This window comes from Pleurotus ostreatus (genome assembly GCF_014466165.1).
Source record: "Pleurotus ostreatus strain PC9 chromosome Unknown scaffold_2, whole genome shotgun sequence".
In the NCBI taxonomy this organism is placed as follows: domain Eukaryota; kingdom Fungi; phylum Basidiomycota; class Agaricomycetes; order Agaricales; family Pleurotaceae; genus Pleurotus; species Pleurotus ostreatus.
In genome coordinates, this window is record NW_023503157.1 from 2106265 (window position 1) to 2120153 (window position 13889).

The following is a 13889-nucleotide window of genomic DNA, read 5'->3' on the forward strand; positions in this document are numbered from 1 at the left end:
CAGAGTGAAAGAGCTGACCTTGTAGTTGAGAGAACGGAACAGAGGGAAGAGCGACGCCGGATAGAAAAAAATTGCAATAAAAGGCAGTGTATCACGTGACATGCCAAACAACAGCAACTATACTTGAAGTGCATGGCCAAGGCTTGGTCTCGTTCGACGCTATAAAGGCGTTCACTTGACCTTCTCCTCATCACAATCCGCGACAATGGCCAACGTTATACAGGCCCCCATAGAATTTCAGCCACGGCCAGTGGGCCACTCTCCCTCGCCACTCTCCTTCGGTTTTGGCTTAACATCTCACTCAGTGGGCGCGTGGCCTTCGACTAGCCACATGAATCCCACCGCCTTCTCCCCCCACTATGCAAATATCCACCAATCGTCGCCATCGAAGGCACAGAAGCGCAGACATGACTCGGAAGAGAACGATGAGACGATGGACAGGAGCCCGACTCCGGAGAGACCAAAACGTATAATCAAGCGGCTCAAACCGACGGTGGCACAGGAACCGGCCTTGCATGAGAAAGAGAGCAAAGAAAACAAGGCGCCTGCGCAGGACGAGGATAACGATGTAGATGTTGGCCTATTGCTAGGTGAGTACGCTGAGTATTTAGCCGTAACATCCTGATGTTCATTGGTCCTTCCACAGCGAGCTTGCCATCCCAGTCCTTGCTCCCGATTTTGACTTCTCTTATCAGAGTGAACCCAAGTCTGAAGTCGTTAATACTGCCACTCATCCCTCGGCCGACTATGGAAACGGCCATCCAAGCGCTTGCAGCCTCGGCTAAGAAGCTACGAGACGCATATCCATATCACAACCCAAGCACGTTCACGCCCTCGCAGCCACCTGCCGCTTCGCTTGGATTTGGGTTTGGTCTGAGTGCGAGCAATAGATCAGGTATGATTCATGCTTACCAGAGCCAGCCTTCAATTGCTGACGACTGGGACAAAGTCCCTAGCACGAATTCAGGCGGCATGCGTGAATCTTATGTCTTGTCTCGCCTCACACCTCACATTAACGACTTCGTGGCTGTCGCTGTCGCCTACCTACCTTATTTTTCGTATATTGCTAGGGTTGGGCCTGCTACCTCGACATCCCAATCGCACTCCACCGCCCTTCAAGCCTTGCAGAAAGACAAGACGCACCCTTCAGAATCATTCGCATTTCTATCTGCACTCACGACTCACGTGCTTTCGCAACCCGAACTTACCCTGACCGCTCTTCTCCCGCAAATTCTGCCAAGAATAGCACAAGAGTGGAAAGCATGGGTGGAACGCGTCGACGAGATCGTAAATCGGCAAAGGGGCATGTTCGGACGTGATACCGTGTTGCAGTGGGAACGCACGCTGGACGAGTACGCCACAGCGAAAGGACCCGAGGAAGTCCAGATATTCAGAGAGATTAGAGATCAGTGGATAGTCAAGGTAGGATGGTTAGTGGGACGGCGCCTTCCGCAACAAATGGTTGAGTAGGAGATCTGATGAAGCCGGACATTTCTCTCTATCGTTTCTTCATTATGTTGCATTTATGGATATCATGTTCCCTGGGGCTCTGCTTGCTTCACATTGTAATGATCACCACGCATTTGTCTGATTCTTTCACTTCCGTTTCTTATACTCACTGAATCTTTATACGTTGTGTACGCCGCTGTTATCTTCTTACCCTGGCGCTGATACTCCCGCGAACGACATGAACGAAGTGGCCTGTCAAGCCTGAGATGACATCGAAGAGTGTGGGTCATTGAGGAAGAGATCGTGCTTGAAGTTAGCATGTTGTTCATTTGAGGGTGACAAACCGTGTACGGCACCATCATGCAATACAATATCGCCTTTTATATACACTGTATGATCCCCACGACGGAGCGAAATACGTACTAAGAAGTAGTTGCAATGGCCCCAGTGTCTGGCGCTGTGTTGATCCTAGGCAGCTTTGTCGCGACGTTGATAGAGTGGAGTCTTAGTCGGCGCAGTGGCCACAAATAGAGGCTTACTTCATGGCGGTCATCTTTACGGTCAGGTGAAAGCTTACGCGTCGACCTAAGATTCCGGCTGTCGAAGCATGATACTATGGAAGTGCTGGAAGTGTTCCTCCACATGTGTTCTCTGGATCAAATCTATCAAAGATTGCTGTAGTGTAACGTATGGGTGCAGTTTCACGGGGAGTGAATCGACGCTTAGTGATTGACTGTAATTTTAGGCAAGACGTAGGTTTCCGAGGGCAAGTGCAGCCCTAGTAACTTCCCATTGAACACATTGAATGAGAACCCTCGATTGCTCGAACACCCTGGTGGAGATAAAGAGAGCCAGCGTACTGGTCTGGAGCTGCTATTCGACGACAGATTAATGTTGGTGAAGGAACACACTCCTGCAGCATCAAGTCTTGGCCATGACCATATTGGGGGAGCTCCGTTTGCTTACGGCTTTACTTCCCAGTTTGTTCCTAGTTTGTCTCAGGGGTTGTTTGGCCATGCTTATTACAGATGGATCTTATGTCATCCAAAAAATGAGGACAGGTCACACGCAGTGCGGACGTGAACTTGAACTTCGACACAAACGCGCCCATGAATGCAATTTCGCGTATTCAGTTTCCATAGCCAGAAATTCCTGCCTGGTGCCCATGCTTCTACCCGAATACCCTGCAGGCCAGCAACGCCGACCCCAAGCTCATTCTTCTCGTCGGCCGGAGTCGGATGCGCGTCAACGGTGAGCGCGTCGATACCGAGGTGAGGGCACCTGTTCGCTGAACGTGGGCTGGTTGACCATATTGTCGACGCTTGTAGCCAGCAAAGACCATTGCCTCTACAGCAAAAGCCATGCAATCACTTGCGGAGACAACGGCCTGAGCCCAGCTTTGCGGTTAATCTAGCCTCAGTTGGCCAACCAGCGCGTAGGGCTAGTTCCTCGTGGAGAAGTAGACCGGCGAGTTTTCTGACTCCGGAACAAGTCACAGACGGCGACTTCTTTTCAATATCCATCGCAGATTACTCGGATACTCAGGACGGACTTGGTTATTCTGGAGTCGGCGGTACTTTGATAACTGATGAGTTACCAAATACCAGATCATCAGCCTCATCAATTACTCCCATGAGCGACTCTGCCACCTCGTTATATCGGAACCTTCTCCGTCTGCTCCATGATCCAATATACCCGCCGCAGCTGTCAGTGGCTCTGCATTACCATAATTCCCATCCTATTCGCATTCGATCAGCACGTTCCTACAATCTTCTCCTTGAGCTCGCTATTCGATCCACTTATTTCAGCACAGCCAGACGCTTATTCGCAGAAATGCGTACCTACGACATAAGCGGTAATATCGAGACCCTGAAGTTGCACGTTCGGTTATTGGTGCTCACAGGCCATTGGACGGCCGCTTGGGACATGGCTATTCGTTCTTCATCCCACCAATACCCTCGTTCCCGTCTTGCCGGACTCGGCTCAGTAAAGCGGGGGAAGGAGATCGCTCTACCTGTCTGGCTCGAGCTATTTCGTTCTCGGAAACGAACTTCATCCAATCGACGTCAAGCATCCTTTCAGCATGCCCTTTCTGAAGATCTCGCAGATTCGGTAGCCGATTCCAAAACTATCCAAGCATCCCAATTCAGAAAGTTGATGACGACCTTTCCCAAACTCACACCCAAGGAATCTGCCAAAGTGCCAGTGCGAGTCATTTACCACATGACAATGACAATGCTGCGCTTGGGCCAAAGAGGCTCCGCTCGGGAGATTGTGGATACTTACCTGAGAAGTCTGTCGCCAAATGCATCATACCGACGATGGCGCGCGTGCCTCGATGTCATCCATCTCTTTGTACGCTTCACACCTACCCCACGAGGGATCAAGAGGCATCATGAAGCGCTCCAGTCATGCCAGGAGCTGTTAAACTGCCATTCTTCTCTCCGCGCTACATCGACAACTTTACACTTACTGCTGGGCACGTTGCATCGTACCCTGCATTGCGGGACAGCAGGATACAAGCTTCTCCGTGCATTCAGGTCAAAATGGGGACCTCGTGTTGAGGACCGCAGGGTTAGACGGCAGATTGCTTCGTACGCTCTGAAGGAAGGACGACTGGATATAGTGAAGTTGATGATTGACGCTGAAAAAGGTTCACGGGTCGAATACGGGGTCTGGCGCACGCAGACGGAAGCGTTGGGGAGCAGTTCACGTGTGCCTACACGCCGGTGTCGAAGACGGGTGTTGCTGGCGGGCAGGGGCAAAGAAGAGGCAAAATGGAGGAAGTTGATTTCTAAAGTGCGGAAGAAGCTAGGGGAGTGATGGATTGTCGAAGAGGATGAGAGTATGATGGCTTGTTCGTACCGCTTCCGCTGTAGCTGTCGGTTGTTCATAAGAGGTTGAATGATCTGCGTTGTATTGTCAGTGTGTGCTCTCCCTTGCATCGTCGACATCTAGTGAGCTCCCTCAGAGCCGTCGATCACCACATGCAACCCGGCCACCAGAGAGATGGCCTTGAGGGCTCCTTTGCTAAAATCGGTCCCAGCGCCTCGTGTCGCATTGCACCCGCCCCAATCGTGGTATTGCACTCACGAATACTGACTGCGATCCCCGCCTCCTCATCGAACCACCACTAGACGCCTTAGATCCATGCGTTCTATTCAATCGTCCCTTCGAGGCAGCTCGGCCGGAGGAACCAAATCCACCAATGCCATACGATCAACACTTACGTGTCTGTCTGTCAATAGCTCGCATGTCGTAAACTCTGTCCAACATCAAAGCAATTAAGAAAATCACCCAAACATGTATACGATCGCATCTGAGCTACAGGTAAGATCGCGAGTACTCTTTGTGCACATAACCCGATATGTCGTTGACAGCCTCTCAAATATAAAAGGTCCAAATAGTGAGCATGGACTAGCAGCGTACCGAGGTACTCGCCTTCATCCCCTCGCCCTCCATGTCTTCTAAGCACCCACAGCCTACCCCCGACCAATTTATTGCCCTCTCCTGCGCCAACGTCGGCGTCGGCCCCGGAGGGACTACGTCCATGCTAGCGTAAGTCGCCATTCTGGCCGCGGGAGGTGCCTCCTAACGGTGCCCCTAGCCGGTGCTCCATAGTAGACTACAAAGGCAACACATTAATTGATTGCTATGTTCTTCCCACTATGCAAGTCAGTATCATATTTCAGATGCGCACGAGACATAAATAACTCACCGCCTCGCCCTAGGTCTCAGACTACCGTACAGCCACCACAGGGATCGAAGTTCACCATCTTCAATCTGGTGAGTTTATTTGTTGGACTCCACGATCATAGTCCAGACCTCCTAACGACGCATTGTTGCCGCATCAGGCAAAGCTATGCCCTTCAGCACTGTCCAGAAAACGGTCGCTAAGTTCATCAAGGGGTAATGGTCAAATTCTTGTATCGAGTAGTATCCATGCTGACGACGATGAAATTTCCAGGAAGATAATTGTCGGCCATTGCATATGGAATGATTTGTCTGGTGAGGCAACATTGTGAGTCCAATGACTACCTTGCTAATATTGTCAATAGTTCTCGGCATACCACACCCAGCGGTAGCGACACGCGATGTGTCCTTGTACATACCATTCCGAAACGCTCTTCGGTCCCCACACCAAGTCGTCGGCCTCCAAACATTGTGTTGGCATCTAATGTGCCGGCGCTGCCAAGATGGCCAACAGCACCCGGTCAGTCCATCAATGTAACTTGATCCCCGAACTGGCCACTGACAGGCGGTTTCGATTCTTCAGCTCGAAAACGCTCGAGCAGCGCTAGACCTATATAGATCGTACTCTGGTGAATGGGAGGCTTCCATTTCTAAAGGGGACTGGCCTTCCGCGCTGCCGCCGAGCACTTTTTCTCGCTGCTACCTCTAAGCTCTAGCAGCCTCCAGACAGTCAATGCGCGTTAAGCGCATATGTATAAAGTACCCCCTCTATCTGTATCCCTACTCTCAAGGTTTCGAGATTTTTCGTCCGTTATGTTGTTCGTATATATCTAGGTTCGATACGCATGTTGTAAATGTCCAATTATTCCCTTATGTGGAAGTCGCTCTCCAAGCACTTGCGGTTCGTCGGAAATTAGTGGCGTGTCTGCGAGCACATCAGCACTAGGGACAATGAGGTTGAAGAACGGCTTACTTTCTCCGCCCCAAGGAATTTCATCGTGCCTTCGTAGACAAAGAATGCACACGCGTTGACTGGGAAGGCTCGCAGGAGACATGGACCTAACCCCCGATAGAATCCTGCAACCCCGCTCTCAGCGGATATGAGACGTGCAGTTCGCAAGAATGACGGCTTGACATCAAACACATCTGATTGGATGGAAGTGGGGTATGGCTGAGGATATGGGTACGCCATCATGCGGCTGGGTGATGTGAGTTTAGAAGCCAGAACACAGTACAATAGGGATCCGGCCGCTCACTTTTTAATATTATCGGCGGGTATTGCCATGGCCCAGTAGGCAAATGCACCTAAGCCACCGGACAGAAAATGAGCAGTGCCTGTGCTAATCTGTAAAATAGGTATGTGAAAGAGAATTCAGAATTCATCTACATAGATAAGGCCTCACCTCATACGGCGTGTCCTTCAGACGACCGAAGCTTCGCATCAATATCTACACGCGAGAATGTCAGACGCTGGGCAGCAGAGGACGGGTAATATGCACTTCAAAGGAAAGAAACATCCAGAAGAAATTACTTCTGAAAGCAAGGCTTCCAGGAAGTCCCGTCCAGAGGCCAGCGATGCCCTGAACCTTGTAAATTTTGTGTATACAGTCAATGGGCCCCTTGAATTGCCGTTCCGATGCGGAATTCTGTAGCTGTAACTGCAATTTGACTTGGAGGAGCTAAGTACTCTACTCAAAGTATGAAGTCGGGCGCGGTAGAATACCTTTGATAAGCTCCATCGGCGTGGCAACAAAAGCACTAGATAATTTCAGCTTCGGCAAAGGGGAAGTTTTACTCAGCATTTACATACCTAGTGACGCCGGCAAAGAGACCAGCAACCCCGTGTCCCAAGATAGTGAGGCGCTGCTCCTCGTGTCCGGGAGTAGGTTCGGTGAAGCCACTTCGAATGAGAAACAGCCGGTAGTTATGTAAAGAGCCCAGCAAAACTGAGTCTATTGCTGTCCAACCGACTGCCGGCGGTGTTGCACCTTTGTAGAGGGCCAAGATCCCCTGCGACAAGGCCATCCGTTATCATACCGCTCATTGGAGTGATGATAACGGCAAATACTTCATTCCTGACGAGCTTTCCCAGGCAATCGAGGGCATTACGATACGTCCCAGCGGGTGAGCATTGCAGGCGAGTTTTGATGGTGTCGAACCTGAATGTGTTCGATGAGAAGAGAGACATACTAGAATGGCAAATTAATAGGCGTCAGAGATATATGGGCAGATTTGAAGAATACTTACCGTTTTCGTATACGAGGAGTCTACCCGTGGCCAACAGCGACCTTAATTCGTGCATCAGAAGGCGCATACAAGTTATAGAATACTACTGGGTGCAAACCTTGGTCAAACCTGAAGAATTTCGGTCAGAGACAGAGAGCAGAACGTCGACTTTCCTTCGCACCGCTTCCCATGCCAGCCAAGGCGCCGACGAGGCGTATTTGTCCATTTCGTTCTTCACTCGCGGCCATCCTTGATGGAGTGATGTTCGCCTTGAAGCAAGCCGTAAGTGGTCACGGGACCGCAGCTCAGAAAGGGCTTATTTGACGAGAGCGCGCCGGCCAAACACTGTCGCAGGCTATAGCAGCTGCCACGCCGACGATCATCTTATGCCACCAACTCCATCCACAGAAACAGAAGAAAAGCAATGTCGCATCTGCCTCGACGGTGTCGACGCAGAACCTGAACTCGGTCGCCTCTTTCGTCCTTGCTTGTGTCGTGGCTCAATAAGTGTAAGTCACTGATATGATTTAGTATGTGCGATGATCTGACCTGACACACGCCTAGTACGTCCACGTCAAATGCCTGCAACAGTGGAGGAACACATCTTCCTCTAGTAATGCATTCTTCTCTTGTCCACAATGCCACTATAAGTACAGATTTGCGAGAACACAGGCGCTGGGCATTGCGACCAACCCAAGTAAGTTACTCAGTGGTTACAGTGAGTGGGGGTTCGCTAACTATTATGCTAGTAATCGTCGGCTGCGTCTCTGCGATTCTGTTTACAACAATTGTTCTGCTAGCCTCCTTCATAACGACGTTCTTCATGTCTGCGTTCGAAGAGCCGACATATTACGGCTCTTCATGGTTCTACTACTTCTCTCCGTTCGACGCGACGCAGGACCTTGTTCGGGCAGCTTTGCGTATCATCCAAGACGAGACTGGTGCTGATATCCTCCACGACACGCCCCATCGTGGACCCCCTTTCGTCGACCCTGTAATAGCTTCGCCTGGCATCCTCAAGAGGTTTATTCGCAGATTCCTCCTCGGTCTTCCTATAGTTGGCGCTAGCTCACTTGTCCATATGTTCTTGTCGGCTCCTTTCATTGGGCCCGTTCACTGGCTAGCTCGCTATCGAGGCAACCGTCGAAGGGATAACTCTCGGGACATAGCCGCATTGATCATCGTAGGTTTGCTAGTATTAGGGGCACTGAGGTATGTCTGAGCCCCATAGTAACCATCAATCTACTGATGCTAATATGCCTGTCAGGGCTTTATGGAAGGTGTATGGTCTGACTGAGTCGCTCACGAAACGTATCCTGTTGCGTGCAGAGGATGCTATCCTCGAAGTGAACTAGTTGTAACACAAACATCTGTATCTCATACAGGGTATTACTATATCTACCAATAATGTCTGAGCTGTCGTTTGATGTTTTCATACAGCTTCCTGGTCTCTGCACGTGTAGGCTCGAGTTCAGCCATGTACTGATTGATAGCCAAATCAAGGCGACCAACAGGGAATTCTCCTCTCGAAACCAGGGTGGATTGTGGTCGTTTGGCTTCTTCGAGCCAGTCTGCAAATAGCACAGCAATCTCCGATGACATTGTCTGTACATTCGCTTGGTCATGGAACGGTGGGACCTAGGCATAATTTATCACCAGTCGCTCGCCAGAATGGCAACAGGACACTCACTTGTGATTCGTACATTTCATGAAGTACGTCCCAGACTTCTTGGTAGGGGATTTTACATTGCAGCAGGAAGCGTGCCGCCCAGCCTTGCGGAAGACTGTTTCTATGTTGCAGCGCGAACCGTACGACGAGCATTGCAATATGACCTAGGAAGAGACATAAGAGTGCGCCAAACATATACAAATGCAAGGAGCTTACGAAGAGGGAAGGCGCTCTCTGATGGGTAGAATCGTTGGCCTAGAGGTATGACCTTGGCGGATAATCTGTCTGCAAGCTCGACAGGTTCCCCTTCTTCGGCCAAAACTACGATTTCTTTAGCACCAGAAGTTCAACTTAAACACCAGGGATCACCTTCGTCAAATATTTGGCTCCATACAGGACGCACAACTGTCTCGTCTCTATGCTCCGATACATAGAAACATAGTAGTTTCATGACGGGCATATCAAAGGTAGCGGCGTAATCTTGATACAGCTTTGTCCTGATGTTAGACCGCACATTTAAGGAGCCGAGGAGATTAATACCTCGGACATAGTGAAGAGACGCTTTGAGAGTAGTTGTATTCTCTCGCCGACTTCGGGGTCATTCAAATGGGGTGTCAGGGTAGTATACATCTCCAACTGTACTTGAGCAACTTCAAGCTTCTCTTCTAAGTCGGTCAAGAAGGCAATGGCGGTCTCATGTCGACCGTCGGACGAGATTGGATGTGACTTCGCGTTGCCAACCGCGAGTGTCAGATATTCGTATCTCGAGCTTAGACTCAGGTCGAATCTATGGGATGTCAGAGCAGGGACTTCACGTACACAGGAGTTACTCACTCAGTAGATTCTGCCAGAGAAGCCAACACTTCTGCGGCTCGCAAAGGCTTGCCAGCCTTGACATAGAATTGCCATAGCAATTGGTATTTTTGGACGGTCGCTGGAGGGCGTTTGAGGTGGGCTTCTAGGTAGAAGGGCCGTAGCTAGAAGAACGTTTGACATGAAGTTCGACTTTCTGACGCTGGTACATACCTCTAACAAGTCGTCTACCATCCCGTGTTCAATGAACCAGTCGTACAATGCGGAGTGGAAGATCTCGTCGTCGCTAGCGAAAGCTAACTCGAATGCATGTGTCCGAACCGCTTCCTGTTCCCGAGAATCGACGGATGCAGCATGCTGTTCTTCAAACACTTGCAATGAGTCCAGGACGAGGTCGTAGCATCCGTGTCTGAGCTCGCAAATGGCCTTGTTTTCTTCGGTTGTTGCCGAGCCGGAATACCAGGCGTCGGAGGCAACATTATTGGCATCCATAGCTTTTGCACAAATCAACGGCAGTTCAATAGCGCCTATGAGAAGAACGTTGAGTTACTGCCTTGTATATGAAATGTTGCACTTACCCTTCGCATATTGGAGTTGTTGGTAATCCCCACATATCTCTCGAAGCTTTTCGAATTCAAGATTTCGGGCTCCCTTAGCAAACAGCCTGCCGGAAATCTTAACAGGAAAGACAGTAGTAAATCGTCGACACTTACCGCAGAGACTCGGCAAGCCAATTTTGCCGTTCTGTAGGACTTCTAGTCTCGACTGCTTTGCGAATGTTTTCTTTTGCCTGAGTAGTTCTGAGTATCTAGAATGGCATGATTTAGAAAGGGTCCCCACCTTGTAGAGCATCACATCGTCAGTACTGCAGAATGAGCCACATCGTTGCTGCAAAACTTCGCTGATGGTATCGACCTATAGAGCTGTTCAGAGGGGTTTCATCGAGATCAAAAGATCTCACATACACTGATTTGCTGCCCAATCTGCTGGTCAATGATAACGTTTACCAAGGCCCTAGATGCGACTGTCCCGTGAGTAGTGGTTATCAGATCTTCGATCGTCAAAGACCGAATGAGTTGCTGGGTATCAGCATCGCATCTAAAACCAAGGTTAGTAAAGGCAATAGCTTCACAAGCTTTCCGCAGCCTACAGCGAAATTAGCTCTCCGAGCTTGTAGTCATTCAAAAGTAGGATAAACGCAAGGGCCTCGATCGAACGGCCGAGTAGTTCCATTAATTGCGCCACAGATCGTTGCTCGGCCTAGATGAATATGATTAGTAATACACAATGGCTGGTCGAAAAGAAGGTCCACCTTCCAAGCTTCTTGTTCATTGCCTGCCGCAGGACGAGTACTAGCAGGTTCGCCCGGTGCGATGTGGAACAGATGTAGGTTCTGGTTCAAAAAGTCTTGCAGAGAATACAAGTTTTTCTGGATGCTCGTCAAGACATCTTCTGGGATGGAGAGTTGTTGGGAACCTGAAGGGCTATGTGTCGCCATGAGGAATGAACTACGAAGCCAATATACAATGCCTCTCACCCAGGTTTTGTCATTTCGACCTTCCATATCGGCCTTACTATCCGTGCGAAGTACAAGGCAAAGCCTTCTCGACGACCACTATAGATAGCGGAACCTTGTGCATCACCGCCTAGAGGAAGACATCGAATAGGGTATAAGTCAAAGATCTATTCGACATACCGTATACATGCCGTTCAGCCCACATCGGGCGCTCGCCAAAGTCGTAGAAGGCTTGCTTTGCCACAGTTGCAATGTCGACATTGGTGATATTCATGGGACTGGTGGCTGAGTCTGGCATGTCGAAGAATGTGTTTCCACAGGCCAGACCAAGGAGCATAGCGCATGTCTGATCTCGACCGAAGCTATAAGGAGCGACTCTTTGTGAATGCAATTTCCTCCACAAGATAGTTCTTTACCTGTCTCTAAACTCTATGATTGGCTGAGGATTGCTTTCTGACTGATACTCTTCTATAACAGCTCGCAAATAGTCCACTGCACGTCTCTTCATTAAGAACGTTAAACCCACGTTCGTAAGGATCATAAATTGGTGAGGCGGAGAGCAAAACTGATGTGCCAACTCGTTCACTACAGTGGGTGACCCAGGACCAGACGACGGTGAAGACCTGGGGACTGGGGCCATTGCCCACGTACGACCCGGTATCGAAAGCAGGGTAGCGTACTCTGCCAGTGGCATCTGATGAACGCCGGGGTTGGGAGCGAATGAGGGTTGTTGTACTTGTGGCTGCATGTTTACTTGACCAAGACTACCTATTCTCGTCAGGTCGGGGGATAGGCATAGTAGGAAGTCTGTCCCATCTGTATCGCCTTGTTGAGATGCCAGTGTCAAGCCCTGCGAGTAACATGAACTTTCAATGCTGGTCATGATGAAGGGCTGGGTAGTCGACTGTTGCGGTTGGGACGCGCCATACGATGGAACCGGCGGTCTGTTGCCCGCGTTCATAATGTCCGGATGGAGAAGGTTTGTAGGAGGAAGTCGGATATGCGTGAGTTGGAGAGCCCGTAAACCCGGCGCCGAGCTCGTACTAGGACCATAACCGTATGTCATGGTCGGTGAGAAATATAGGCGGACACCGTTCGCAGTAATTGCGAGTAGCTGAAGGCCTGTTCGGGATTCAGATATCTCGATAGGATGGAGAGCGATGATCTGGAAGTTTTGTGGGGTAAGGGCCGGCGATCCAGGCGCCTTGTCGGCGGCAGCCTTATACAGACCCGAAAGTGTTTGCATGTGCTGAATGGCTTTGTCTCCGTTTGGCTTATAAACAGAGATGCTGTTCTTGGACGTTAATGTGTAGAAACAGTCTCGGGAGGGATCAGAAACGACGGTGGTGATACGGCCTGAAGGATTCTAAGGACAACATGCTGCGAGGAGTTACGCGACGCTCACCATCCATGCCCGAGGACGAGAATTTAGGTAGCAGGCTCTGCATGCCACTTACTGAGTGATTAATGAGTTGTATCCGCTTGCCAAACCACGATTCCTTTTCCTGGTAGTGTAGTTCGTATAAATTACCGTCTTGGGCCCCGCACATGAATATCCGCCCGTCGCGTGTTCCACAGACAGAAGTCATCTCAATCTCGGTTGGAACAGAAAGGTCGGTTGCGTAGAGTTTGATATCTTTGTGGGCTCGGTTGTTAGGGCCCGATGAAGTTTCGAAGGAAAGAGCGATTAAGAGGACGGATATTGGGGTGCAAATGACGAGGATGTGTGATATTTCGTCGATGAACAACCCGGGTTTTGGTTTCACAAGGGCGACATGTGTGATGATGTCTGGTTGGTCCACGAAGGAGCTGATTTCCTGCCTAGAAATACGATCAACATATCAGTTTCAAAAAGCTGTAAGTGCCTGCGCACCCTTCCACATAGTCCCACAGGAATAACTTATGGTCGATGGATATCCACACGCGTTCAATCTCGGGAATTAGACCCATATGAGACGTGACATTGGTACCTAAGCCTTGTTAAAGGTGATTCACAGACGAATATTGCCCACTTACTGTTATAAAACTGGAACAAGCCCTCAGGAATACCAACAAGCCGTCTCTTTTGAAAAGGCACTCGGTAATCGTCAGGATACACACTATACAGCGCAGACGCAGCGCCGCCAGCTGGAATTCAATGAATTAACAAGCTAGCATAGTGAATTGCATTGACGTACGCGTCGCTAGAAGGTCACCCAGGTCGGGTACGATCTGTGCATCCTTCTTAAATTGGTCGGACAAGACAGCTGAGGCGAGCTGTAACGAAGATATGTCGGCCTGCGCCTGCTTCGGTTGTTGTGGCTTTGCATCCAAGTTCGACGGTAGCTTGGTCGCAGCGAGGTCGGGAGGAAGAGATGCCATGAGTCGACGGAGGATGTTCTTCACGGCGGGCGCTTCCAGACGCGCTTGTGCTGGAAACTTTGCAACACGTGTTGTCTTGTTACGTAAGCGATTCATCTTCACGGACGCGACGCGACCTCTGTTCCTCACTTTACGCGCAAGTATCCGTTACTTACGCGTTTT

At 50.0% G+C, this 13889-nt stretch overlaps 6 protein-coding genes across 6 annotated transcripts; 4 read left to right on the top strand and 2 right to left on the bottom strand.

The window, feature by feature from the left end:
- Positions 1–205: 205 nt before the first annotated feature.
- Positions 206–1470, top strand: PC9H_003564 (uncharacterized protein; the record flags this gene model as incomplete). Its single annotated transcript, XM_036773157.1, has 2 exons — positions 206–590; positions 647–1470. The coding sequence occupies 2 exons, from the start codon at positions 206–208 to the stop codon at positions 1468–1470; spliced, it is 1209 nt and encodes a 402-aa protein (XP_036634630.1).
- A 1611-nt stretch (positions 1471–3081) lies between these two features.
- On the top strand, positions 3082–4272 carry PC9H_003565 (uncharacterized protein; the record flags this gene model as incomplete). Its single annotated transcript, XM_036773158.1, has 1 exon — positions 3082–4272. One exon carries the CDS (start codon positions 3082–3084, stop codon positions 4270–4272), a length of 1191 nt encoding a protein of 396 aa, XP_036634631.1.
- A 637-nt stretch (positions 4273–4909) lies between these two features.
- Positions 4910–5851, top strand: PC9H_003566 (uncharacterized protein; the record flags this gene model as incomplete). Its single annotated transcript, XM_036773159.1, has 7 exons — positions 4910–5007; positions 5057–5123; positions 5181–5235; positions 5304–5358; positions 5417–5457; positions 5508–5662; positions 5726–5851. 7 exons carry the CDS (start codon positions 4910–4912, stop codon positions 5849–5851), a joined length of 597 nt encoding a protein of 198 aa, XP_036634632.1.
- A 204-nt stretch (positions 5852–6055) lies between these two features.
- PC9H_003567 (uncharacterized protein) lies at positions 6056–7444 on the bottom strand (the record flags this gene model as incomplete). Its single annotated transcript, XM_036773160.1, has 8 exons — positions 6056–6341; positions 6399–6487; positions 6546–6590; positions 6642–6811; positions 6866–6900; positions 6953–7152; positions 7211–7331; positions 7386–7444. The coding sequence occupies 8 exons, from the start codon at positions 7442–7444 to the stop codon at positions 6056–6058; spliced, it is 1005 nt and encodes a 334-aa protein (XP_036634633.1).
- A 310-nt stretch (positions 7445–7754) lies between these two features.
- Positions 7755–8723, top strand: PC9H_003568 (uncharacterized protein; the record flags this gene model as incomplete). The annotated part of the gene is made up of 4 exons (XM_036773161.1): positions 7755–7877; positions 7933–8065; positions 8118–8580; positions 8636–8723. 4 exons carry the CDS (start codon positions 7755–7757, stop codon positions 8721–8723), a joined length of 807 nt encoding a protein of 268 aa, XP_036634634.1.
- Positions 8724–8766: 43 nt separating this feature from the next.
- Positions 8767–13823, bottom strand: PC9H_003569 (uncharacterized protein; the record flags this gene model as incomplete). The annotated part of the gene is made up of 20 exons (XM_036773162.1): positions 8767–9006; positions 9059–9201; positions 9254–9358; positions 9407–9527; positions 9578–9824; positions 9872–10014; positions 10064–10377; positions 10429–10514; positions 10564–10640; positions 10691–10765; positions 10816–10948; positions 11001–11110; positions 11163–11334; positions 11388–11496; positions 11547–11728; positions 11783–12722; positions 12772–13187; positions 13240–13336; positions 13383–13493; positions 13544–13823. 20 exons carry the CDS (start codon positions 13821–13823, stop codon positions 8767–8769), a joined length of 4101 nt encoding a protein of 1366 aa, XP_036634635.1.
- Between the last annotated feature and the right edge of the window lie 66 nt (positions 13824–13889).